Source organism: Vigna angularis, chromosome 2, assembly GCF_016808095.1.
Source record: "Vigna angularis cultivar LongXiaoDou No.4 chromosome 2, ASM1680809v1, whole genome shotgun sequence".
In the NCBI taxonomy this organism is placed as follows: domain Eukaryota; kingdom Viridiplantae; phylum Streptophyta; class Magnoliopsida; order Fabales; family Fabaceae; genus Vigna; species Vigna angularis.
This window is the reverse complement of record NC_068971.1, coordinates 16,865,669-16,891,835: the sequence shown is the minus strand read 5'-3', so window position 1 is coordinate 16,891,835 and position 26,167 is coordinate 16,865,669. Positions and strand designations below refer to the sequence as shown.

The 26,167-nt window shown below is 34.4% G+C and overlaps 2 protein-coding genes and 1 long non-coding RNA gene across 3 annotated transcripts; 2 read left to right on the top strand and 1 right to left on the bottom strand.

Moving 5' to 3' along the window:
* Positions 1-840: 840 nt before the first annotated feature.
* On the bottom strand, positions 841-2,955 carry LOC108328519 (uncharacterized). Its single transcript, XR_001832119.2, has 2 exons — positions 2,375-2,955; positions 841-1,111 (listed from the first exon to the last, which is right to left on the bottom strand). It is a non-coding gene; the product is annotated as an uncharacterized LOC108328519 (long non-coding RNA).
* A 1,205-nt stretch (positions 2,956-4,160) lies between these two features.
* Positions 4,161-8,192, top strand: LOC108328279 (probable LRR receptor-like serine/threonine-protein kinase At3g47570). The gene is made up of 2 exons (XM_017562114.2): positions 4,161-6,926; positions 7,008-8,192. The coding sequence occupies exons 1-2, from the start codon at positions 4,277-4,279 to the stop codon at positions 7,421-7,423; spliced, it is 3,066 nt and encodes a 1,021-aa protein (XP_017417603.2). The 5' UTR covers positions 4,161-4,276; the 3' UTR covers positions 7,424-8,192.
* Positions 8,193-18,077: 9,885 nt separating this feature from the next.
* On the top strand, positions 18,078-19,710 carry LOC108328543 (ribonuclease E/G-like protein, chloroplastic). Its single transcript, XM_017562422.2, has 4 exons — positions 18,078-18,552; positions 18,811-18,856; positions 18,955-19,118; positions 19,213-19,710. The coding sequence occupies exons 1-4, from the start codon at positions 18,364-18,366 to the stop codon at positions 19,522-19,524; spliced, it is 711 nt and encodes a 236-aa protein (XP_017417911.1). The 5' UTR covers positions 18,078-18,363; the 3' UTR covers positions 19,525-19,710.
* The last annotated feature ends 6,457 nt before the right edge of the window (positions 19,711-26,167 follow it).

Sequence of the window (26,167 nt, the reverse complement as noted above, 5' to 3'; positions counted from 1 at the left end):
CAATTAATAATTGGAATAATTAAGACCAAATAATTCAAATTAATTAAAAGGTTTAATACCCTATTTTGTCCCAAGTTTCGCTCGAAAATGTCAAATTAGTCCATCCTTTAAAAAGTGCGTCAATTATGTCCTCACTTAATAAAATTTGCATCAATGAAATCTCTTCCGTTAAATCCGTACAAACGGCGTTAACTATTTTTCTCTCTCTTCTACTTTTCTTCTATTTTTCTGTGCAATGCAGGTTTTTGTCAATTTTTTTTTCTCTTCTACTTTTCTTCTACTTTAAATACTTTCTCCTCCCATATCACTCAAATACTCTCTCCTTCCATATCACTCACGTAGCCCCTTACCTCCCATGCATACTCTTCTTTACTTTCCATGTGAGGGTTCAACATGTTGTTTTTTTTTCTGCAATTATTTTGTATCAAAATGTTGTTTGTCCCTTTCGTACACAAAATTTAATGTGGCCCGTTTATTTTAAATAATAACCTGTTTAATAGAATTTATTTATGATTCTTACTTTTCAATAAATTTTAACTAATAATGTTATTATAATGTTATTATTATTTTTCTATATTTTAGTTCTTTTATAACTTTAAGATATAATTGTGTATTTTTTTTTTCAATTATGAGCTATTTTTAGACTAGAAAAGAAACGACTTTTGTATAATAACCTGGTTATTATTCTTCCTTGGGACAAAATAGAGTATTAAACCTAATTAAAATAAGAATTATTAGTCAAATTAAGCCCAATTAGTGAAAATGAGACAATAATGAATAATTAAACACAATTCACTAATACAATATGGTGCGGAAAGCTAAGTGAATAGTATAAAATAGTGATTCATCAATCTAGTGTATTGTAATAATCGAAAAATTGTTCCGCCTTGAAAATCTACTGCAATACGTTGGAACCATCAAAGCACGAAAAATCGATTTTCACATTATGCACCTAAAACGAAGGGGCCTTCACGGTTGAACTTGACGAGGCATCAATAGTGTTCTTCACAATATCATCGATGGTCGTTTCAAGGGTGTGAAAACGCAAGTTGTAGTCAGTGTTCCCAGACTCCATCAGCTCCAAAATCTTTTTAATGTCATTTGTTACTTCCTTGAGACGGGTGTTGTCAGCCATGAGCACACGAGAGCACCAAATGTTAAGGTAAAAGTATCAGGACAAGTAAAAACAGAGCAGAATGGAATATAAATGAAAAGTTTATTGATGGCAGGTTCTATTTTCTTTCTTCTGCTACCATGGATAGTCAGGGTACAATGAAAAGCAAATAAAACAACAATAACAGAAAGTCACAGAGAGAACTTTCTAGAGAGATGAGTCAAGTTTTCCTTTTCCTTCCCTTTCTCTCTTTCCTTTAACAGAATTTGTACTCCTTGTCAACACTCAAATCCACGTAATTTTGAGCTAACCCACTTCACACGTGTGCTTCTCCTACACTCAACCCCTCATTTTGGTCCCACCTCTTTTTCATCCATTACACATAATCAACTTTAAAATAACAATCATTGTTCAATAACAGCACTCAAAAGTAAAATCACTCAAAAGTAAAATACTCTAGTAAAGACTCAAATCAGAACTTTCACCAATGCGATCAAATTCGCCTACAATAACATATCACCTACCAAAAATTATTAAATATACAACAATTATTAAATATCCAATACACACTAAACTCTCCACTTTCCTACTAATCCTCTTATTTATGGAACAAAGACAAGGGGAAAAGGGAAAACAAAGTTAGAGAAAGAGAAAGAAATGATAATACAAGTCACTTAATGATTTGTTACAAGGGTTTAACATCTGAATCCATACACACTAAAGATTTATTTTCAATAGAAGGAAACGAAAATTCTAACTAAGTAATAATTAAAGAAAAATGTTGCTACAAGAGAAGTTCAATTGAAACATACAAATATGAACTATCCATATCATAATTTTTCAACAAAGTCATCACAACTGTGTGAAGGAAATAAAATAAATAAATTTATATCGATAACAACATAATGTTTATCTCCCCTAATTCTAAATAAAAATAAAGCTATTAAGTATCTTCTAAATAAGTCTGTTGCAAGCTTTCAAAAATTTTAAAAGCGTCAGCTCATAAGATACCTCTCTTATGTTGGGGGCAAGGTACAAACAGGGAACTTTGATAGTGAAAGTATAAACAAGGTAGTGATTACTACTAATGATTTTACCACATCTACTATATGTGTGTGCCTAGACATGCTTCATAGTTATAGACTAAGCTTGGTACATATGAAACTAATTTAACTAAGAAAAATCAAATTCATTCCATACATCAACAACAACATTATCATTAACAAAATGCATAAACCTTGAGTTCATGGTTCTACCAACCTTAACACTGCGAATTCAAACTTTTGAGAAAGAAGACACATTTACTCGTTGATGAAGAGTGCGAGAGAGGCGGAGAGACAGAATGCTACAACGCTGGTGGAGCAACATTGGGGAAGGTCACCTTCGAGCTCGCAATGGATGAGAAAGCAAAGGTAAATTGTGAGAGGGACAAAATGGGAAAATGGCGGCACACAAACGAAAAGAGAGAGAAAGGAAGAAAGGGGAAAATGCTGGCAGAGAAGACGGAGAACGGTAATGGGACCAACTTCATCGGCGATGGGGAGAGCAAGAGCGAGACAAATACACGAGGGAGAGAGAGTGAGAGCTTCAGTATACAGAGAAAGTGAGAGCAATGATGGTGTTCACGAGACGAAGAATATGCAAAGCAGAGGGGTTTTCTCAAATGAAATTGCGAAACTTTTCCCTTTCCAAAAGACCCTTATATCACATTATACTTGTTAAAAAAACATTTCAAACAGACCAATCCACACCAGTCACCTGATGTTGTCAAAAGATTGACAAAAATTTATTGTTAAAGAAACATTTTCTTTTATATTCTCTCCACATAGAAAGTGAGAGCAATGGTGGTGTTTACGAGAGGAAGAAGATGCAAAGTGAAGAAATTTTCTCAAATGAAATTGTAAAACTTTTTCCTTCCCAAAAGACCTTTTACGTCACATTACACTTGTTAGAAACACATTTTAAACAAACCAATTCATACTAGTCACCTTACATCGTCAAAAGATTGACAAAATTTTGTTGTTAAAGAAACATTTTTTTTAAATTATCTCCACAATTGCACGCACAAATTATTATCTATATCTATTAATTTGGTTCAGTTTGACGGATGGTGGAGGAGTGAAAACAAAAAGAACTCAATTTAGTTTCCTTTTGTCAGATTGAAAAGAAATATAATTAAAATTGAACACAATTTATGAATACGTTTTATCATATTTTCACGTATTTATTTTTATTTTCAAAATTAAATATTTATTTTATACTTCAATTAGTATCATGATAAAGTGTTTGTTAGCTGATATTATCGTTGAAATTATTATTATTCATTTTCGTAATATCTTCAAAAAGGACTTTTTAAAATAAATAAAATAAGCTTTTATGCAAATTAAAAAAATAAAGGTTTAGAGAAAGTATGTGAATTTTTTTTTATAAATTAAAGTTTACATAAATAAATTAATTTTAACTTATATGAAAAATCATTTTATTTTATTTTTTCATCATAAAAAATATTTTTAGGACTGTAGTTTTCACATTTTGGAAACCAACTTTAGTACCTTGGAGCACGCAATACCATTCACACCAATAAGAAAGAAAATTCTACAATGTCTGCAAATTTTATGTATAAAATGTGCATAGAGAAGTATAATGACATTACAATTGAATTGTTTTGTTGAACATCTTTGATTAATTTTTCTATAAATATTCTATTAACTCAAATTATAGTTTCAGAAATTTCATTAAGATCCTCTCAAAGACTCCAAACAATTATATGATCGTAATTTGATGAAATTTGATGTTCATTTGTTAGTGGGATTTTTCATACTATTATGAAAACATTTCATATAATATATTTGAGCACGATAATATTACAACAGATTATGTCTCTGCCACACAATAGGTATATTATAAATTAAAGTTGCATAAATACACAAGTTGTTTTCATACCTAACACAGCTCCGAATCATAAATTAGTGTGTGGAGATTGTTTTCAACAGAAAATAAATGTGAAAGTGCATAAGAATACTTTTGACTTAAATGGAAATGGACCATCTCTTACCTTATTGATGCAATTGGCAATCTCAATTACTTTTTTTAGTAGCATCATCACCTTAAAACATAACCTGTATCATTTCAGAGTTAGCATCAAAATTTTGCACTTAAAATATGAATCATCCTTGTGCAAGCTCTAGAAACCTGTTGTCACAAATCCTGAATAGATATCTTCTAGTATGGATGATCTTAATGAAGGAATCAGCAATTGCTGCAACTCGTGCAGGAAATGAAACTGATTTGCAAGCTTTACTTGACTTCAAGAATAGGGTAGTAGCAGATCCATTCAACATTATGAGTTCTTGGAATGACTCCCTCCATCACTGCAATTGGATAGGAATCACATGCAACATCTCCAATGGAAGGGTCATGGACCTTAGCCTTGAGCAACTGAGACTAGGAGGCACTCTCACACCATTCATAGGAAACCTCACATTCCTCAACGCACTCAACTTGTTAAACAATAGCTTCCATGGTGAAATTCCTCAAGAGGTGGGTCATTTACTCTATCTGGAACATCTAAACCTCAGCTTAAATAACTTTGGTGGGAGTATTCCAAGTAATCTAAGTCACTGCACAAAACTAGAAGTACTAGGTGTAGGAGGAAATAATCTTACAGGAGTAATCCCAACTTGGATTGGAAACCTTTCTTCTTTGTCTCGCATTAGCTTTGGATTAAACAACTTGATCGGAAGCATACCACAAGAGGTAGGCCTTTTATCAAGCTTGACATATCTTGTGCTATATGGGAATTACTTGTCTGGATCAGTTCCTTCTTCAATCTATAACAAATCTTCCTTATACTATTTCACTTTTACTCAAAACCAACTTCATGGGAACTTACCGGCCGATGTTGGGTTTACTCTTCCAAACATTCAAGTATTTGCTGGTGCGGTCAACAATCTTACAGGTTCTGTCCCTGCATCATTGTTGAACGCATCAAAACTAGAGATTCTTGACTTCTCCGTGAATGGTCTCACTGGAACACTGCCAAAGAACTTAGGGGTCTTGAACAGGTTAACTAGACTTAGCTTTGAACACAACAGACTGGGAACTGGGAAAACAGATGATCTTAGCTTTCTTGATTCTTTGGTCAACTGCACAGGTCTACAAGTTTTACGTCTAGGAGTAAATAATTTTGGTGGAGTATTGCCTAAATCAATTGCTAATTTCTCAAGCCAAATGCACACATTTGCCCTTGGAAATATACCTGGAATTGGCGACGGAATACATGGAAATATACCAGTTGGAATTGGCAATCTTGCTAACCTGGCCCTCATAAGTTTGGAAGGAAACCATCTAACTGGGAGTCTTCCTCATACATTGGGTAGGCTGAAAAATCTGAGAGAATTGTATCTGAATGTCAACAAATTTTCAGGTAGAATCCCATCCTCCTTGGGAAATTTGTCTGTATTAACGAAAATTTTTCTGGAGGAGAACAACTTCGAGGGAAGCATCCCTTCTAGTCTTGGAAACTGCCAAAATTTATTGGTACTCAGCCTTTATAGCAACAAGCTCAGTGGCACCATACCACCTGAAGTTATTGGCCTTTCTTCACTAGCAATTTATTTAGATGTATCTCATAATGCTTTGTCAGGGACTCTTCCATCTGAAGTGAGTAAGCTACAAAACCTTGGAGAGTTGGTGTTGTCTGAGAACAACTTTTCTGGAGTCATTCCATCTTCTCTTGGCAGATGCATTAGCTTGGAAAAGCTGCATTTGGAGGGAAATTCTTTTGATGGAAACATTCCTCAAACTTTAAAGAATTTGAGAGGTTTACTTGACATAGATCTTTCACGAAACAACTTGTCTGGCAAGATTCCCGAGTTTCTTGGGCAGTTCACTGAGCTCAAGCATTTAAATCTTTCATACAATAATTTTGAAGGTGAAATACCGAAGAATGGAATATTCAAAAATGCTACATCCCTTTCATTGTATGGCAACAGCAAGCTATGTGGGGGTATTCCAGAACTAAATTTCCCTCCATGCACTGTCAGGAAAGCTTCTATGGCAAGAAGACTCCTTGCTCCTAAGGTGGTTATCCCTATAGCATGTGCACTTGTATTACTGTTAATTCTATCGTGTTTTCTTATATTGTTCCCCATAGTAAAAAGATCAAAGAAGAAAATTCCTACATCAACTACTGAAACGGGTTTGGAATTTGAAATTTCTTACTCAGAAATTAACAAGTGCACTGGTGGGTTCTCCCTGGATAACCTGATTGGTTCGGGAAGTTTTGGTTCTGTATATAAAGGAACTCTCTCAGGTGATAAATCAAGTGTCGCAGTTAAAGTATTAAACCTTCAACAGAAAGGAGCACCTGAGAGTTTCATTGATGAATGCCATGTTCTGAGAAGTGTAAGGCATCGTAACCTACTCAAGATCATAACTGCGATCTCAGGAGTTGATCATCAAGGCAATGACTTCAAAGCTCTAGTGTTTGAGTACATGCCTAATGGAAGTCTAGAAGACTGGTTGCATCCTATAAGAAATTTGCAATTTCAGAAAAAGACATTGACATTCACTCAAAGACTGAACATAGCAATTGATGTTTCATGTGCACTGGAATACCTCCACCACTTCTGTGAAACTCCAATTGTTCATTGTGACATAAAGCCAAGTAACGTGCTTCTTGACAATGATATGGTTGCCCGTCTTGGTGACTTTGGATTAGCTACATTTCTGTATGAAGAATCAAGCAAGTTATCCACACAACCAGTTATATCAGCTAACCTAAGGGGTTCTATTGGCTACATCCCTCCAGGTGTGTTATACAAAATTCTAAGTGCTAAACTGTAATTATATTACATTGATTAAGAATGACCAACAAATAGCTCACATGCAGAATATGGTATGGGTGGGAAGCCTTCCACACTTGGAGATATATACAGCTATGGGATACTGTTACTGGAAATTTTCACTGGAAAAAGGCCGACAGATGAAGCATTTGAAGGTGGCACGGGAATTCAGCAGTTTGTAGCAATGGCTCTATCTAACAATGTCATGGATATCGTTGATCCTTCATTAGTCTGTGAACAAGACTTTGATGAGGAAAGTGAAGAGTCTGAGTGTGAAGAGAAAGCTATAAGGAGGAAGAACGAGATTGAAGGAATGGCTAAAGGTTTGATTGAGGATTGCTTTGTGTCTCTGATGCAAATTGGAATGTCGTGCTCTGCAAATGCACCTGATGAACGAATGCCAATCACTGTGGTCATCAACAAACTGCATACTATCAGGAACGTTTATACAGATAAAGCATAGTGTCATATGAACAGCATCTAAGCGAAGGAAAAAAGGATAAGATAATGATATCTAAAATTGCAAGATTTTATTATAAATTCTTATGTAGCCATGCAAATGCAATATAAGCTAACTTTTAAGTATTCAATATTCCCAAATGAACATTTTAGCTTATTTGTTGCCATTTTAAATTCTCAAAGATAATTTGTATTACCATTAATTCTATTGTGTTCACTTGAATTGTTCCCCATAGTTAAAAGATAAAAAAAGAAAACTCCTACATCATCTACTGAAAGGGATTGGAATTGGAAATTTCTTACTCAGAAATTATCAAGGGCACTGGTGGTGGGTTCTCCTAGGATACGGTGATTGGCTCGGGAATTTTGGTTCTGTATATACATAGGAATTTCTCAGGTGATGAATCAAGTGTTGCAGTTAGAGTATTAAACCTTCAACAGAGAGGGGCCTCTAAGAGCTTCGTTGATGAATGTCAATTTCTGATAATTGTAAGGCATCGCAACCAAGGTTGCAATAAGGGAAACTATTTTCAGTAGGCAAAATCAATCATTAAAGCATATACAATTTAAGAGTAACTTGACAGGTTAATTTACTAAAATGTTAAAAATGTGATTACAAAGCTTATTTCAATTCTTTCCTTAACAAATGGAGAAAGGATTAAACCTTTAAAATCATAAATAAGGAAAAACACCGTATACAGGTCCAGACAATTGTAGTGGTGGTCTAAGAACTAGGTTCACTGGGCACACAGGACAGCTGGGCACACAGGACAGTGACTGTGACTGCAGCAGCCTGTTATCCCTCCACTGTCAGGAGAGGGAGGTTTTCGCTGCTCTGTGAAACCAGCCTCACGCGGTGCCCTCCACTCTAGGACCCAAGAGACCTACGCCTTCGCTCAGATCCCGTGGGCCAGCTCTCAACTTGGAGTGGGCAGGCCAGCACTTTGCTATCAAAGCCCAACCCAGCTAAATCAGAGTATTATCCCACCACTATGATGCCCTCACTTGAGTGACAAGTTGACGTTACCCAACTCGGCGAGCTGATTTCCTTGTCAGAACATTTATAAAGACTTGGTTGGTCTATGTTTTGGCCAATGTGGGACTTATGAACATGGAGACAGAACATCTTCGGAGGTTACATCCTTTTGTCTCACAAGGTAGAAAAGTGGTTAAAAGAATAAGTAATTTGTAGATTGTGCTAACCTATGAAGTGTTAGTCACACTTTGGAAGAGTCACTGTTGTCCCTGGTGTTAGTTACTATGGCATAAGAATCTGTCCCATTGAGAACACCTTGTTTCTGAAGTCTTTCTGGATATGCAGAATTAGTTGAGCATGCTAAACACAGAATTGTTCCATGCTTTAGCTTCTTTAGTAACCTTTTCCCAATCTCTACAAAATCTTCTTCAACTCTCATTTCTTCAACTTCTCGTCATGTTGTCACCCTAATTACTGTCACTTTTGCTTACATCTGTCACTAGGAGCGGTTAATGCATGTTTTATTAAATTAAAATTAGTTTATAGATAAGTTAGTTTGTAAACTAATCTCCATCATGGCTAATTATTGTTTAAGGGTGTTGTTCAGTATGGTAGAGTCGCTCGATCTCTTGAGTGGTCTTCATGATGTTCCTGACTAGATGATGCTCAATCCAAGGTTAACCGGACAGTCATCACATACCTCCAAGCACGAGCATATCGTGATGTGTAAAGCAATTTTTTGCAAAAAAAAATGTTGGGCACATCGTGAGAGTTTTAATCGTCTTTTCGATTGATCTACTGAGCGGTGTAACCGTTGGCCATGATTTGCAAAGATGTGATAGTTGAAGGGAAGCTACAATCACTAGGAAGGGCACACGTGGGACGTTGGTATTCGTGTATCCCGGGAAACGAAGGGTTGTAAGATGTGGATTGTTAGATCCTTCTTGATTCGACGGGTAAGGGTAGTTCGTTGGGGTACCCATTTTGGCTATAAATAAAAGTGGGGTTGAATGTCATTTTCACCATTACTCTCAACCTTTTGTGAAAACCGATGGTCTAAATCTCTCTCTAAGGTAATAATGTGTATCATTCTCTTGTGTTCATCCAAGGAGTATGACAGAAGGGAGGCCAAGGATATTCCGATGGTGCATCGTCATTATCAATATCGTAATCGGCTCTTCCATTTTTGGATCAATCGAGAGGGACATGGAGTTAGGAGACGAAGTGGCTAATCTAAATGGAAATAATGTCGTCACTCGAGACAATATGGGAGAAGTAGTCATGATTGACGTGGATGCTACGGGGGAGTGGGATGAGTCTTGTGTGCCAATGTCGCCTTTTCCAAAGTACGTTAAGGCTTCTCATGAAGTTGGGGAGTATGTGTCATGTTTCAATACAAGGTACTCTTTGAAGAAATTTGTTGGAAAGATAGCCTTGGTTAGAGTTGTGGAGGACGCCAAACACTTCAAGTTTATTGTGTGCAAGAAGAACGAGCAGGTTTTCCATGGAAAGGAGGGAGTTATACAAGATTTTGTTACAAATTTAATTAATGCATGTACAAATTTATCTAATTGTATATTGTCATACTCATATAATGATTTTTACTATATTTATTTAGTGTGTTGTTAAACTCGTTTAATATTTATCCAATATATATTTGTAGACTCAATCATAACAATATAAATATATTAGTATATATTTTAGTACATTAGTTCGTTAGATTTTATTTTTTTGTTTAGATGATGCTAAAATCTTATATTCTATATCTTCAAATTAAAAATAGTAAAATATTAAATATAATATTTCAATTTATTTTGTTACAAGTATAATTTAAAACTTTATGTTAAATTTTATGTATGTACTAAAAATATGAAAAGTATTCAATAACAAACTATTTATATTATAAATTAAAATAAGAAAGATAAATGTAATTTGTTTAAGACAAAATTATTACATTACAATTTATTTTATATTATAGTGTAAAATATTTATATTATCAATAAATATATACTATTATTTAAATGATATTATTTTAACAAATAAAAGTAAAATATATTTTTCTAAATTTTATTTTATTAAATGATCAAGTAATTAGAAATTACAAAAATAGAATTAAAAATGAAAAAAATATTATCTTTTAAATAATATTATTTTAAGATATAAAACTAAAATATATTTTTTCTAAATTTATTGTTATTACATGAAAATGTAATTAAAAATTATAAAAGGATAAAATAAAAAATAAAAAAATAGTAAGAAAAAAAATTAATACTTTAAATATAAGATAATTATTAATAATTTATTAAATGATATGAAAATATAAAATTGAAAATGAAAAAAATAGCATAGAAAAAAAAATATTTTAAATATAAATTATTATTTAATAATAAGTATGTTAAAAATACATTAGATAAAAAATTTTAATTATGATTGAAATATTTAAAGACACATATTAAAAGAAGTAATTATTTATTTATTCTAAAATTAAATAATTCTAAAAATACTTTTGAGAATGGATATCATGATTTAAGTTTATTATGAAAAAAAATAAATGGAGAGAATTTTTTGTATGACAGTATAAGAAGTTCATATTGTTAATAAGTACATACTATTTTTTAAGTAATACTATTATAAAAAGTAAAAGTGAAATATATTTTTTTAAATTTAGTTTTATTTAATGACAAACCAAGTAATTAGAAATCATAAAAAATAAAATTAAAATAAAAGAAATAGTATAAAAGATAATTAATACTTTAGTTATTCTTTACTAATTTTTTAAATGATAAAACGATTTGACATCCTAATATTATAGTATAAAACTATATAAAGAGTCTATATATATATATATATATATATAAAACAGAACAGTTATTCTAAAATAACCATAAAATTTACAGTTATCTAAAATAATCATAAAATTTAAATTTTATATACAATCTATCTAATACAAAACTATATATAATTCCATTCTAACTAAACTATGATGTCGCGTTGCCATCATCCAAAACCTGCTCCAGAAACACTTCATTTCCTTCTGTTCACACCCATAGGATGATCATTGCAAAGGAAAGGACACCAACACATACAAAACACAAGCACACACAACAGGGTAAGCTAGCTTAAATAAAAGAACAATCAATACATTTATCATCTATATTACATACAATTCTCCAACACAACACACTTTACACATGACACCAAAATGAAATATGACCGTCTGGAGTTAGAATGATTATTGAGCTAGCGGGTTGTGCACTCGTGGTGGCTTCTACTGCTTTGCAAAGTCATTGCTAATGTTTTTCACCATACCACACTCACAAGCTTAGTTTGTTTCGGGCCTTGGAGCATACTGGAAGCCTCCAAGACTAACACTTCCTGCTACTCCTCACGACATGGATCAATCCTCTCTACTTGAGAATGAAAGACATTGGAGTTTCAGGATAACCCCCAAGACTGAGCTCCTACATTCATTCTAAACATACTTGAACCTTACCAAGAGGATTCACTTTGGAACTTACTTTCACCACTTTGAAATCATACTTTCATTTTGAAACATAACTCATGACATGATCAATCATATACCTTATTACACATTCATACATACTTCACAATGAACCCAAACTTCATTTAAATCAAACTAGAATAAGGAAATAAAGAGGAAATTAACACATGGACTAGTCGCTCAACGCACACACTCGTTGAGCGACCATAGACTTCTTTCGCTTAGCGACTCAGCTTGTTATGCGAATCCCTTGACAGTACCCCCAACCTCCAAGCCACTCGCTCAGCGACCACTAGTACAAAAATCGCGTACAACATCGAATATTTTGGGCTTTTAACGCATATTCGTGAACGACGTCATATCGGAAGACGTTAAATTGACGTCAAATTTCAAAAAATTCGACGTTAAATTGACGTCAAATTTTAAACAATTCGACGTTAAATTAACGTCGAATTTTGTCAATATACGACGTTAACTTAACATCGAATTTTGTCAATATTCGATGTTAATCAATTTTTTTTATTTTTTTAATTAATTTAGATCTTTTTAACAACTCTACGAGATCTGAAAAGCAGAAAAATAACAAATTTCATGTTTTTGATATTTTATAAAGCATGAACTTTGATCAACACTAAACAACAAAAACCAACAACAAACAAGTTCAATCAAACTACAACAAACAAGTTCAACCAAACAACAATGACAAACAAGTTCAACCAAACAACAACCATAAACAAGTTAAAAAAACAACAAACAAGTTCAACAAATAAGTTCTTCAAAACGAAAATGAAAACTAACCTTCAAAAGGTGGGTTCATCAGAATAAAGTGTCGTCACCCGTGAGAGAGAAAGCAGAATGCATCTATGAAGGACAAGAACACGAAATTAATCGGTTAAAACAAACGAAAATCATACATAAAGTAGTTAACTAACATGCATTTGTATCAAATGAAAGAAAAATTACATGTTATGGTCGTCAAACTTCGTTCGAGAAAAGTTTGAGAAGAGAAGAGGGTCTGGCGCGCTAAGATAAAGTGAATGAATTTTCAATCTCCCGCTCAAATTTTTATTGAATTCACTAACCTTTTAACATTTAACGCTAGGACATTCGACGTTTTATATCCTTTTACGTCGAATTACAATTGTAAACGACGTTTAATAATTGCATTTATTTACAAAAATGTCACCGGTCATTTTAAGCGTTGGCTATTTAGTGGTTCGACGTTAAACGCGTAACGTTATACGTTGTTTTTGCACTAGTGGGCCCAACTCGCTAAGCGAATTAAAATACCAGTGGTACCAGACTCCAACCTCTCGCTTAGCGCCCCAACTCACTATGCGAGAGTTCAAACAGTGGTCCAAACCCCCTAAACACTCGCTAAGCGCACCCATTCGCTATTCAAATAAAACTCTTAGTGCTCCCAAACCTCAACCAATCGCTCAACGCACCTTCTCGTTGTGTGAATCATCAAACAGTGAGTCAGCCTCCACAACCACTCGTTGAGCGACTTCACTCGCTCAACGAGTCTGCATACTCAAGATGTTCTCTACCTTTAACAGCCCCATCTATATAGTTTAAATTCATCAACATCAATTCCAACATCACAAACATACATACAACAGATTTCACTCATTAACAACATCCATTAACATACACAGTATACATTTTATCCAATTACTCAAATGATTATTAACACAAAACCACATTTTCTAACTCAAGAATTTTAATCATCATAAACCATTTCACACCATATATTTCTATTAAAAGTAGTTCACTAGCTTCCCTTACCTTTAGCAAACTTGCACTGCTCAAGCAAACACCCCGACCGTGACGTGTACTGCAAGAAACTTCTAAAAACACCTACAAATCACCAAATGATGATAGAAGATGAACCTTAGAACTTAAATTGAGTCAAGAATAGAAGAAGAGGGACTCTCGATCCATGGAAACAGAATTTCTTCACAGGATCAAGAACCCTAAACGCTAAAGAAAGGAGTTAATCGCTTACCCGCTCGATTCGATCAATTGATCGGTCAAATAGATGTGATTGTCTAGGTACCTCCTGATCGTCAAACAGATGATCCAATCATAAGAAAACTTAGAGAGATGTGAGAGAAAGGAAAGAGAACAATATTTTAGAGAGATAGAAGATATTTAGATAATGAGACGAGCTTTAGAAATTTCTATTTATATTATACGATTATTTTAAAATAAAATACCCAGTCTCATTATTTTAATACACCTATCTACTATAATACTCTATTTTTTAGATTCTTACAATAAACAGATAAAATAAGAATTAAAAAAATAGTATAGAACAAATGCCTTAATATTTTAAATATAAATTATTCTGTAATAATAAATGTATTGAAAATACATTAAATTTGTAAGAACCTAGAAAATAGAGTATTAGAGTAGATAGGAGTATTAAAATATTCAGACCGAGTATTTTATTATAATATAATCCTATAATATAAATAGAATTTCTAAAGTTCGGTTCATTATCTAAAATATTTTTATCTCTCTAAAACACTATTCTCTTCTCTTTCTCTCACTTCTATCTAACCTTTCTCACTCTTCAATCATTTGTTCAACGATCAGAAAGTGTTTAGGCAATCCTTGCGTCGAGGGCTACCAATTGGACCAATCAATTCGTTGAATCGAGCGAGTAAGTGATAAACCCTTTTTCTTAGCCTTTAGAGTTCTTGATCTTGCGAAAGAGTTTTATTTGCATGGATCAAGAGTTCCTTTTCTTCAATTCTTGACTCAATTTAGGTTCTAAGGGTTGTTTCCTATCACCAATCGGTGATTTATAGGTATTTCTAGAGTTTTCCTTGCGGTGTAAGCATCAGTCGGGGTTTCTTTTAGAGCTGTGCAGAATTTCACTAAGGTAAGGGAAGCTAGAATATGCTTTAATTAGTAATTGCTTGTGCATGTTTGTTAGTGTATGACTCTTGAATTAGTTGAGCTGAATTCATGATTCTAGGGTAGATGGAAAATGTGCAATTTGATTGTTTTGAGTATGAAATTATGAACTGTGATGATAAACTGTGTGGAATGATGTTTTGGTTGTAATTGAATGCATGAAATGTGTGAAATTTGTGATAAGATTGAGTGTTTAAGAGTATAGGTAAATTGTCCTGTTTTAATGTTAGTTTTGAGGAAGTGGAATAATGAAAATGTGAATTTGGGATTTGTTGCTCAATTGGACTGTTACGAGAGCTTTAATAAGTCAAATGAGACTTGTTTGAGTCCCTAAGTTGCTCAAAATAGTAATAAAAGTGGTAGAATGCAAATTGAGTTCATAACTTGAAGTTATGTAGATTTTGGAGTGGAATGTAGTCAGGAAACACTTTAGCTTGATGTTAGTAAGGTTTAGAAACACTTATTCAAGTCTAATTAAGTCCATAACACAATCTAGGAGGGCTAGAAGTTGGAAAAATAGTTGGAATTGGTAAACTTGGTGTAGGTTGCGTAATTCTATAGATTTGGTGCTGCAGATTATGCAGACTCGCTAAGCAAGTGCAGTCGCTCAACGAGTGGTAGTGGAGGCTGGCTCACTGTTTGATGATTCGCACAGCGAAAAGGTGCGTTGAGCGACTGGTTGAGGTGTGGGAGCACTGTGAGTTTTATTCGAATAGCGAACGAGTGCGGTCAACTAGTGTTTGGGGGGTCTAGACCACTGTGTGAACTTTCGCATAGCGAGTTGGGACGCTAAGCGAGAGGTTGGGGTCTGATATCACTGGTAGTTTAATTCGCTCAACGACCTAGGTCGCTAAGCAAGTAGTTTGGAGTGTGGATGTATTGTCTATATATTCGCATAGTGAGTTGGGTCACTATGCGAGAGAAGCTGGGGTCGCTTAGGGCGTGGGTTCGCTGAGCGACTAGTCCAGGTTATAGTTTTTTTTGCTTTCTTTGTTCCCTAATTTGGTTTGTGTTATGTCTTGATTCAATTATGAATGTGTATGAGTTATATGAGTATCGAAGTTATGAGTTGTGATTCAAAGTATGGTTTCTAAGTGGTGAAAGTAAGTTTCAAAGTGGAATCTCTCGGTGAGATTCAAGTATGTTTAGAATTATTGTAGGGAGCTCAGTCTTGGGGCTTATCCTGAACTCCAATGGTATTTCATTCTCACGTAGAGAGGATTGACACATGTGGTGAGGAGTAGCAGTAGGTCTTAGTCTTGGGGGCTTCCAGTATGCCTCAAGGCCCGAAACAGACTAACCTTGTGAGTGTGGTAGGGTGAAACCCGTTGGCAATGGCTTTGCAAAGCACTAGAGGCCACCACAACTGCACAACCCGCCATAGCTCGGTAATCATTTTAAGTCCGGACAGTCAAGTCTAAGTCATAATATGTTTAGGATGTTTGAAGTTGGTTATTCCATATGCATGAATTGAGCATGGTGTCTGTTATATTAGTGTATGAATATTTTTATATCTAGCTTACCCTTCTGTTTGTGCTTGTTTTTGTATGTGGGTGTGTTCTTTAATTTGCAATGATCATCCGGTGGGTGTGAGCAAAGGGAGATGAGCTATCAGTAGAGCAAGCTCTGGGTGATGAAGATGTTGCAGTGTAGTTAGCTTTAGATTAATATTGGTGCATAGTTTTGGTTTATCCAATATGCGTATAAAGTTTGACATTTATAATTGTTTTTGGATGACTATAAGTTCCACTTTATATTCCAGTTTACAATTGTTCTATAGTATCATATCTCTGACGACTCTTTGATATAGTTTTATGCTATATTTTTGGGATGTTACATTAATGGTATCAAAGCAGTTCTTTCCTTAGGAATTTTGTAGGTTAGGGGTGTACTATGCTTCTGCTTGTGTGCTCATAGTATGTCTAGTGGTTATCCTTGTTTCTTTGAGTTGGACTGATGACTTTTCTCTTTGTGTAAGTAGAAGATGACACTTATGCCTCATCCTCCCTCACCCACTAATCCTAATGCACCAAAAATGATGAGAATGATAAAGGTTGTATTGAAAGCCATGTAGCAACAGAACGCTAGATTGGTGCAACAAAATAATGTGACATTATAAGAATTTCATATTGTTAATAAGTAAATAGTATTTTTTAGTAATATTATTATTAAAAGTAAATGTGAAATATATTCTTTTAAATTTAGTTTATTTAATGATAAACCAAGTAATTAGAAATCATAAAAAATAAAAGAAATAATATAAAAGATAATTAATACTTTAGTTATTTTTTGCTAATTTTTTAAATGATCAAGTGATTAGAATTATAAATAGATAAAATAAGAATAAAAAAAATAGTATAGAACAAATAACTTAATATTTTAAATACAAATTATTATTCTGTAATAATAAATGTATTGAAAATACATTAAATTAATTAATGATGATTAAAATGATTTTGAGGCACACATTAAAAAACGTAATTATTTATTTATTTTAAAAATTAATAAATATTTAAATTAATTTTTGAAAATGTATATTATGGATTAAATTGATTAATAATATAATTCAAACTTTATATTATATTTTGAATTGATACGAAAATTTTAAATTTAAGAAAGTAATAGTTCCATATAAAAACTAAAATAATAATTTATTATATATTATAGAATTGAAATATATGATTATTGTTACGATAAAAATCAATTTAGAAACAAATCAAAATACATAAAATTATAAAATATTTTTTCTAGAGATGATTGTTTATTAATATTATATATATATATATATATATATATATATATATATACATTATTTTTTATTTTTTATTATAAAAATAATGTGAAATGAGGGTAAACATTGGCCGGTTGGCTAACATAGGACTTGTGAACATGGAGAACAAAAAAAAGTAAAAAAGAAAATAGTAATAAAAATTAAATGAGAATGCTAAACTACATTTATAATCACAAAGATTAAAATATGTGAAAACATATTATACAAAGAAATATGAATGTGGACTGTTTATGTTATAGGCTTATGTAATTATTTGTAAGATATTATTAGAATAATTTTGTAATAATTAATGCAATTATTAATAATATTTTTAAAAATTATAAGTTTTATGTTTTTGTTAAAAGAATATAGGGAGGGGACACAGTAACTAACAAAAAGAAAAGACAAAAAGATGAAGCAGGTTTTGATGAATGAATTCAAAGTTGAGATTCGATCTTCAAGGGTTTTGATGAGCATACAGAACCATTCAGCACGAGACAGAGGCGAAGAAAGTGAGAAAGAGTTGCTAAGGCAAAAAAAGCTCCGAGAGTTGAGTGTAGCCACTCACGTGGAATAAAAAGCAAAAGGAATACGTCAATTTTTACATCTGTTTTATTTTTAGCATGATGCTTAGTTTCAAGTGCCACAAACTACTCTAACTCCACCACTATAAAACGAATCCCACTTACACTTTCAATAACACAACCACTATCACAGCTGTTCACTACAAAGGAATATACATTGTTTATTTTCAGACCAAACATAACTCAGATGGCTCTCAACACCTCTTGCTCTAAGCCCATTCTAGGAATCCATCTTCCTAACTCTGTTCCTAATGCTTCCAACACACCCAATTTTTTCTTCACCACCAATGACAACAAAGCCTGCAACTTTGGCTTCCCAAGACTTGTTCAAAACAAGGGTCTTCTCCCACTTCATGCAGTGCCATCCAAAACCATGGTCCTTTCTTTTTCATATACTTTTGCTTTCCTTCCTTTGTTTTAATTGTTTGATGATGGATATTGGTTTTGGCCTTGCATGTGTTTGTAAAAATTCTCCATCGGATCAAACTTACAACTTCTTTCTCTTATTTGGAGATATTTGTAACGAAATCAAACTTTTATGAATTAAAAAAGAAAAGAAACTGATCTCATTGTTAAATAATGAAACTAGAGGTGGTTTATGAAATTTAATCTTGGTTTGCATGAGATGATGCAGGTGGATTTGGACAGTTTGGTGGTCCAAACTCCAGAAGAACAACCGAGTGAGTTATAACTCTTAGCAAAACATCATGTAGTATCTTTCTATGAATATATATATTCTGTCTAAGTCTCTAGAAAAATGTCAATTTCTGTGATGCAGAGGAAGAAGGAAAGATTATCAATGTCAAATTTCAGATGCATCGCAACTGCAAATTTGGGGAGCAATTTCTAGTAGTTGGTAGTGAACCAATGTTTGGCTCATGGAACCCTGCAAAAGCCATACCAATGGCCTGGTCAGAAGGGCATGTTTGGACAGCAGAGATGGTGAGTCTTATTGTTAAAATTGTTATAATATTTTCAAAATATGGAAACTGTTGTGTGCTGAGTATTATTTCCTTGTCGCATTTCATGCAATCAGGCCGTACCTGCTGGAAAATTCCAGTACAAGATCATCTTGAAGAGAAGAAATGGTGACATTGTGTGGCAGCCAGGGCCAGATAGACTTGTTCAGACATGGGAAGCAATGAACAGAGTCACTGTTTGTGAGGATTGGGAAAATTCCAAACTTCAGACAGTAACAGATGACGATGAGAAAGTTTCCAAGACATCAGTGGAAGATGAACATGGTCAGACAGACAAGGATTCCAAGATGGAGTCAGAAATTGCCAATTTGGTTGAGAATGCCAATTTGGCTGAGAATGCCAATTTGGCTGAGAATGCCAATTGCTGAATTTTGTTTCCTTCCACAAACAAAAGTTTTATGATTTTGCTGCTACAAAGAAAGCCCAAGTTAGTTTTGAGCTACTTATTTCCATTCGGCTCATAGTATTACTATTTTCTTGTTAGAGAAAATAAGAGTCTCTTTTCTGTTTTGTTGTCGCATATCTTCATCAATGAAATTTATTATTTATTTTCACTTATATCCTTCCCTTATATTTTATTCTTCACTATATTTAAAGAGTGCTACATTAAATTTGACCATAATATTCTCATATATTTAAAAAAAAAAAACATGTAGGGAATTTATATAAAAAAAATGAAAGTTACAAGTATATTCGATAATAATTTCTTATAATCCCGTGAAAATATCATATTTTTCCACTCTTCCTGGTAAGAATGGAACTGTAGTAAAACATTATTGAATACAAGATGTGAAATAATCGCCGATCATATAATTCTTAAATTAAATCAAACCAATTTCAGAGTTCAATCACAACGCAAAATGTAATCATTGGACATGACATGATAAAGGGAATGTATTAAAGAAAATATCTCTCATGATTCATGAAGCACCTGTGAGGTTTCATTATTAATCATCATCCTATTTTTTATTTAATGCGTAATTATCAACTCATTGAATTCATATTCATTGATTTCAAATATAAAATTTACTAAAAAAATTTAATATGGTCACCGTTGATATTTTAAAAGATAATGAAATTAAGTTTGCAATTTAAAATTAATCTTTAACTTGGACTTCTAAAACATGAATGGTTTTAACAATTTTATTGAGCAAATTAATACTAAAAAAACTTTTATAAGATATCCATCTCATTGTTTTTTTCATTTAAGTGTTAGTAAGGAGCTCGTGCAGTTTCATCCGTTCTCTAAGAATTTCTTTCAAATCTTACTTGAGAAATAACCATGTCCCATTTGAAAAATAGTCTATGTTATCATAAAAAATAGTGTATACTTTTAGAAGAAACGAATTATTTGTCTATGTCTACAAAGACATCATAAGATATTCCAAATCTGATATCTTAAAAATTAAAGACAATCATTTAATATTCTGTTCAACAAATACATCATTTAATATTCTGACGTGATTTGACTCGGAACATTGTCTAATGATGAATAAAGGAAGTAAAAACCCTAAAAACTTCAATGATGTATTTTGGACAGTCACATGAAATAAAAATCTGAAGTGCTGTCAAAACGTGTAAAAGTACAGTATACAATCCACCGAGCAAGTTATTACAGACACATAAAACAGTCATCAACATTTAATATACACAAAAGAATAAAAGTTATAGATTTATAAAATTTGATGAAATAAAAAAAATATTTAATAGGTGTATATAAAATATATATATTTATAAATATTAAAATAAGCAAAATAATTTTTGTGTCCTAAAATTAGTTTTTTTAAAAAGATTTACTTATATATATGTATATCTTAAGAAGGAAGCTACAGTAATTCTAGACTTGATTGCTCAGTAGATTTTGATGCACTTGGATTGGATTATCAATATCCAATTTTCAGCAAAACAACTTTCTAATTTAATTTGCTTAACAAATTATGTTTTGCTCAATGATTTGACTCTGTTTTTAAATGATTTATTTAGTTTAATGGTATAAATTAAAACGATAGAAGATATTTATAAGTGTTATGGTGCTTTCTCTTTCCGTCTCTTTCAATTGATACATGATGATATGTTGGAATTGGATTGATTAACAAATATCAAGATAGACTAATATTATAACATGTAAAAGTATTGGAAAAAATTGAAATTTAGACGGTTTAAAACACCAAATTTAGAAGAAAAGAAAAAAGAAAAAACTCATTTCCCTCTCTTTTTTTTTCTAACCGTCTTTGCATCTTACACAATATTAAATCCTTCAAAAATTCATTCAAATATTAGTATATCTCCAATCAAAATATTAAAATTACTTTATATCTTAAATAAATCATATATATAATATACATTTTTTTAATCAAGAAATGATAACTAAAATATTTAAAACAGAATTAATTGGAAGATGAATTTTAGTCTACCCAAAATTGTTAAAATGAGTTAAAATCTTGAACCAGTCAAATTCACATGTTTGAATTGGGTTAAGTTAAAAAAATTTACAAATTTTAGTACGGAACAAAAATAAATCCAATCTACTAAGAATATGATTCATACAAATGATGAATGACTCAATAATCTATACATAAAACATAAAAGCATTCACATAACTCTTAATCCAACCCAAAACACAAACAAACTAATTTTTTTTTTTAATTTTGGAGAAAATTGACCCATGTTTATGACATTCTATTCACTTTCTACCTTTTTGTCTCATTAGTTATTTTTTCTCCTAAGTAACAAGTTATAATCTAATTTTTTTTTAAAATTGTGATTTAATATTTAGAATGAATGATTTATTTATTTTCTAAAGTAAACTCTTAGAAAATGATATTTAAAAAATGACAGTGATTTTAAAATAGTGAGATTTTATTATTTCAATATTAAAAGATTTTTATATAAATAGTTTTTTTTATGAATAAGTTTTATTATTTTAAAGCATACAATCTCTCTATAAACTACTTTTCTAGAATTCTCTCTAAGATTTCTTTCTCTCTTCTCGTCTAATTGAATAACTGAAGCGTATGATTGATCATTGCGGCTAACTCTTCAATTTAGACTAATCATTGTGGCTAACTCTCTCACGTGTGCTGAACGTTTGTCCTTCCTCTTGCCCTGCGCGAGGGGTGACCTACAGAATACACTCTGACGCTTAAGTCAGAATCTTTCTCTAGAGGTCTTTAGTAATTTAAAAATGAGTAAAAGGTGAGTTTACCTCGAAATTAAAACCTTATTTATAGAGTTTAAAGGAATTTGACAAATTAATTTACCTCTTAATGGTAATTTAATATCTGCCTTAACCATCCATTAGTAGCCGTTACCGTATTGATTGCGCTTTAACTGCGCATAACTACTGTTTAGACCAAGCGGCTTAGAGGCTTCTTCCTGCATGTTGACCGTTCGGTCCTTTCAAACCAGCATATCATCTTAACCGATCGATCGGCCTTAAGTCCATAATAACATAAGCCCCCCAAGACCTAGCAAAATCTTAAATATTGCATAGGGCTTGCCAAGCTCCCCCGATCGATAAGAGAATTTACCTAAGTTTCCAAGGGTCATGATGATTCACCCATTGGCATGTCCCCTTAGGCTTTGCAAAAAGGCAGAAAACCGTTTGTCCGTTCGGTCCATTAGCCTAACGGGTACCCATACAATACACAAGTCCCCCAAGTCCAACCACACTCTTTATTGCAAGTAGTGCGCAAGGGTTATTGCAGGTTTAAGAAAAGCCGTGTATGTGGTCTTAGGGAGTCCGCACTTCCCTAAGTCGAATAGAATCAGGTGAAAGTTACGAAAACGTTCCTCATCAAGCGGTAAACTCTAGGCGTTCACTTGGAATGTTCCCTAAGTCGAAAATGTTAAGGTGAGAGCTACGAAAGCGTTCCTCAATGAGCACCAAACGGTCGACACTAGGAGTTCGTTTAGAACGTTTCATAAGTCGAAAATGCTAAGATGAGAGCTACGAAAGTGTTTTTCACCGAGCACCGAACGATCGACACTAGGAGTTCGTTTGGAACATTCCCTAGGACGAAAATGCTCAGGTGACACCTACGGAAGCGTTCTTCATCGAGCAGGGAACGATCGACACTAGGAGTTCGTTTGAACGTTCCCTAGGTTGAAAATGCTCAGGTGAAACCTACGGAAGCGTTCCCCACTGATCATCGAACGGTCGACACTAGGAGTTTACTTGGAACGTTCCCTAAGTCGAAATAGCTAAGGTAAGAGCTACAGAAGCGTTCCTCACTGAGCACCGAACGGTCGACACTGAGAGTTCATTTGGAACGTTCCCTAGGTCGAAAATTCTAAGGTGAGAGTTATGGAAGCGTTCCTCACTGATCACCGAACGGTCGACACTAGGAGTTCGTTTGGAATGTTCCATAGGTCGAAAATGCTAAGGTGAGAGCTACGGAAGCGTTCCTCACCGACCATCGAACGGTAGACACTAGGAGTTTGCTTGGAACGTTCCCTAGGTCGAAAAGGCTAAGGTGAGAGTTATGGAAGTGTTCCTCACCGAGCACCGAACGGTCGACACAAGGAGTTCGTTTGGAACGTTCCCTAGGTCGAAAATGCTAAGGTGAGAGCTATGGAAGCGTTCCTCACCGAGCACCGAACGGTCACACTATGAGTTCGTTTGGAATGTTCCCTAAGTCGAAAATGCTAAGGTGAGAGCTACGGAAGCGTTCCTCACCGATCACCGAACGGTCGACCCTAGGAGTTCCTTTGGAACGTTCTCTAAGTCGAAAATGCTAAGGTGAGAGCTCGACCTAGGAGTTCACTTGGAACGTTCCCTAGGTCAAAAATGCTAAGGTCAGAGCTACGAAAGTGTTCCTCACCGAGCATCGAATGATCGACACTAGGAGTTTACTTGGAACGTTCCCTAAGTCGAAAATGCTAAGGTGAGAGCTACGAAGGCGTTCCTCACCGATCACCGAACGGTCGACACTAGGAGTTCGTTTGGAACATTCCTTAGGTCGAAAATGTTAAGGTGAGAGCTATGGAAGCGTTCCTCACCGAGCACCGAACGGTCGACACTAGGACTTCATTTGGAATGTTCCCTAGATAAAAATTGCTAAGGTGAGAGCTACGGAAGCGTTCCTCCCCGAGTACCGAACGGTCGACACTACGAGTTTGTTTGGAACGTTTCCTAGGTCGAAAATGCTAAGGTGAGAGTTACGGAAGCGGTCCTCACTGATCACGGAACGGTCGACACTAGGAGTTCGTTTGGAACGTTCCCTAGGTCAAAAATGCTAAGGTGAGAGCTACGGAAGCGTTCCTCACCGACCACTGAACGCTTGACACTAGGAGTTCGTTTGAAACGTTAGGTCGAAAATTCTAAGGTGAGAGCTACGAAAGTGTTCCTCACCGAGCACCGAATGGTTGACACTAAGAGTTCGTTTGGAATGTTCCCTAGGTCGAAAATACTAAGATGAGAGCTACGGAAGTGTTCCTTACCAAGCACCAAATGGTAAAAACCATTTCAAATAACTTGCTCAAAATTGTGATGAAAATCCTTTAATATTATTAATAGCAGTATTTCAAATACATCATAATTTTTTAACTAAAACATGTTAACTGGAAGACTCATCTCTGTTCTTGCCACGATTATGTCGTTGGTCTGGCACAGATGGTCGCTTGCCCACCTTTTGTTCCTGGCCTGCTGAGGGTGAAGCATTCTCTTCATGCTGCCCCTTTTGAACAACTTGCATCTCCCTGATTCGAATGAACTCAGCAGCCCTCTCCTTCACTTCTCCCAAATTTTAGGGTGCCTGAGAAAATAAGCTATCCGCAAAGGAGCACAACCTTAAGGCTGTTGACAGGGTGTTGATGATGAACTCTTTGCTAACACCCTTCACCTACCATGCGGTCTGGTTGAATCGGTCCATGAAGTCCCTCAAGTCTTCATCTTTCCCCTGTTTGATTTTAGTTAGTTCCATATAGGTAGGGTTTTACGTCTTACTGGAAGCAAACTGTCGCTCAAACAGGCGTCTCAAAGTCGCAAAACTTTCAATAGTTCTGGGACGAAGAGAGTGAAACCATGCCAAAGCTTCTCCTTTAATCGACAAGGAAAAAACCCTGCACTAGACCCTTTCACTGGGTGAATAGATCGTCATGGCATCCGCAAACGACCTCAAATGCTCCTCTGAATCCCATGATCCATCATACTTTTCTAGAGTAGGAAGTATCATATCTGGCATTTGCTCCTCCGTAATTGCAGCTGTAAATGGGTGAAGCGTCCTGGCCCGAGCGGCATTACCCAGACGGGCGGAGTAGCTCCTGGAACTGTTCTAACTATTATCCTCGATATCAGTGCCTTCCTAATCAGAGTCTGGGAATTCCACTATGGGAGTCCGAGTGGGTGTAGTCGAGCTTTGATTTGATGGGGTCTTCCGCCCCGCGTCGCGGTCCCTAAGTGTTGCATCCCGCTCGGCCCTTAGAGTTTCAATTTCAGCCTACATGGCTTCCATCCTTCTCTACATCTCCTACATAAACGCCATTAGGTCTTGAGCCATCCTTATGGTCTTGTTAGGGTGTCTTCGAAAATCCTCGACCCCACGGAGGGCGCCAAAATGTTTCGGGTGAATTGGGACGAGGATAACCTCCTAAGTTATGCTTCCGCGTGTCGAACGTTTGTCCTTCCTCTTGCCCCGCGCGAGGGGTGATCTACAAAATACACTCTGACGCTCAAGTCGGAATCTTTCTCTTTAGGTGTTTAGTAATTTAAGAATGAGTAAAAGGTGAGTTTACCTCGAAATTAAACCCTTATTTATAGTGTTTAAAAGAATCTGACCAATTAATTTATCTCTTAATGGTAATTTAATACTTGTCGTAACTAGCCATCAGTAGTTGTTACTGTATTGATTGCTCTTTAACTGCGCATAATTGCTGTCTAGACCGAGCGGCTTAGAGGCTTCTTCCTGCATATTGACTGTTCGATCCTTTCAAGCCAGCATATCATCGTAACCGATTGGTCGGCCATAAGTCCATAGTGATAGTGTGTATGCCTAAATTGAATTGTATGGT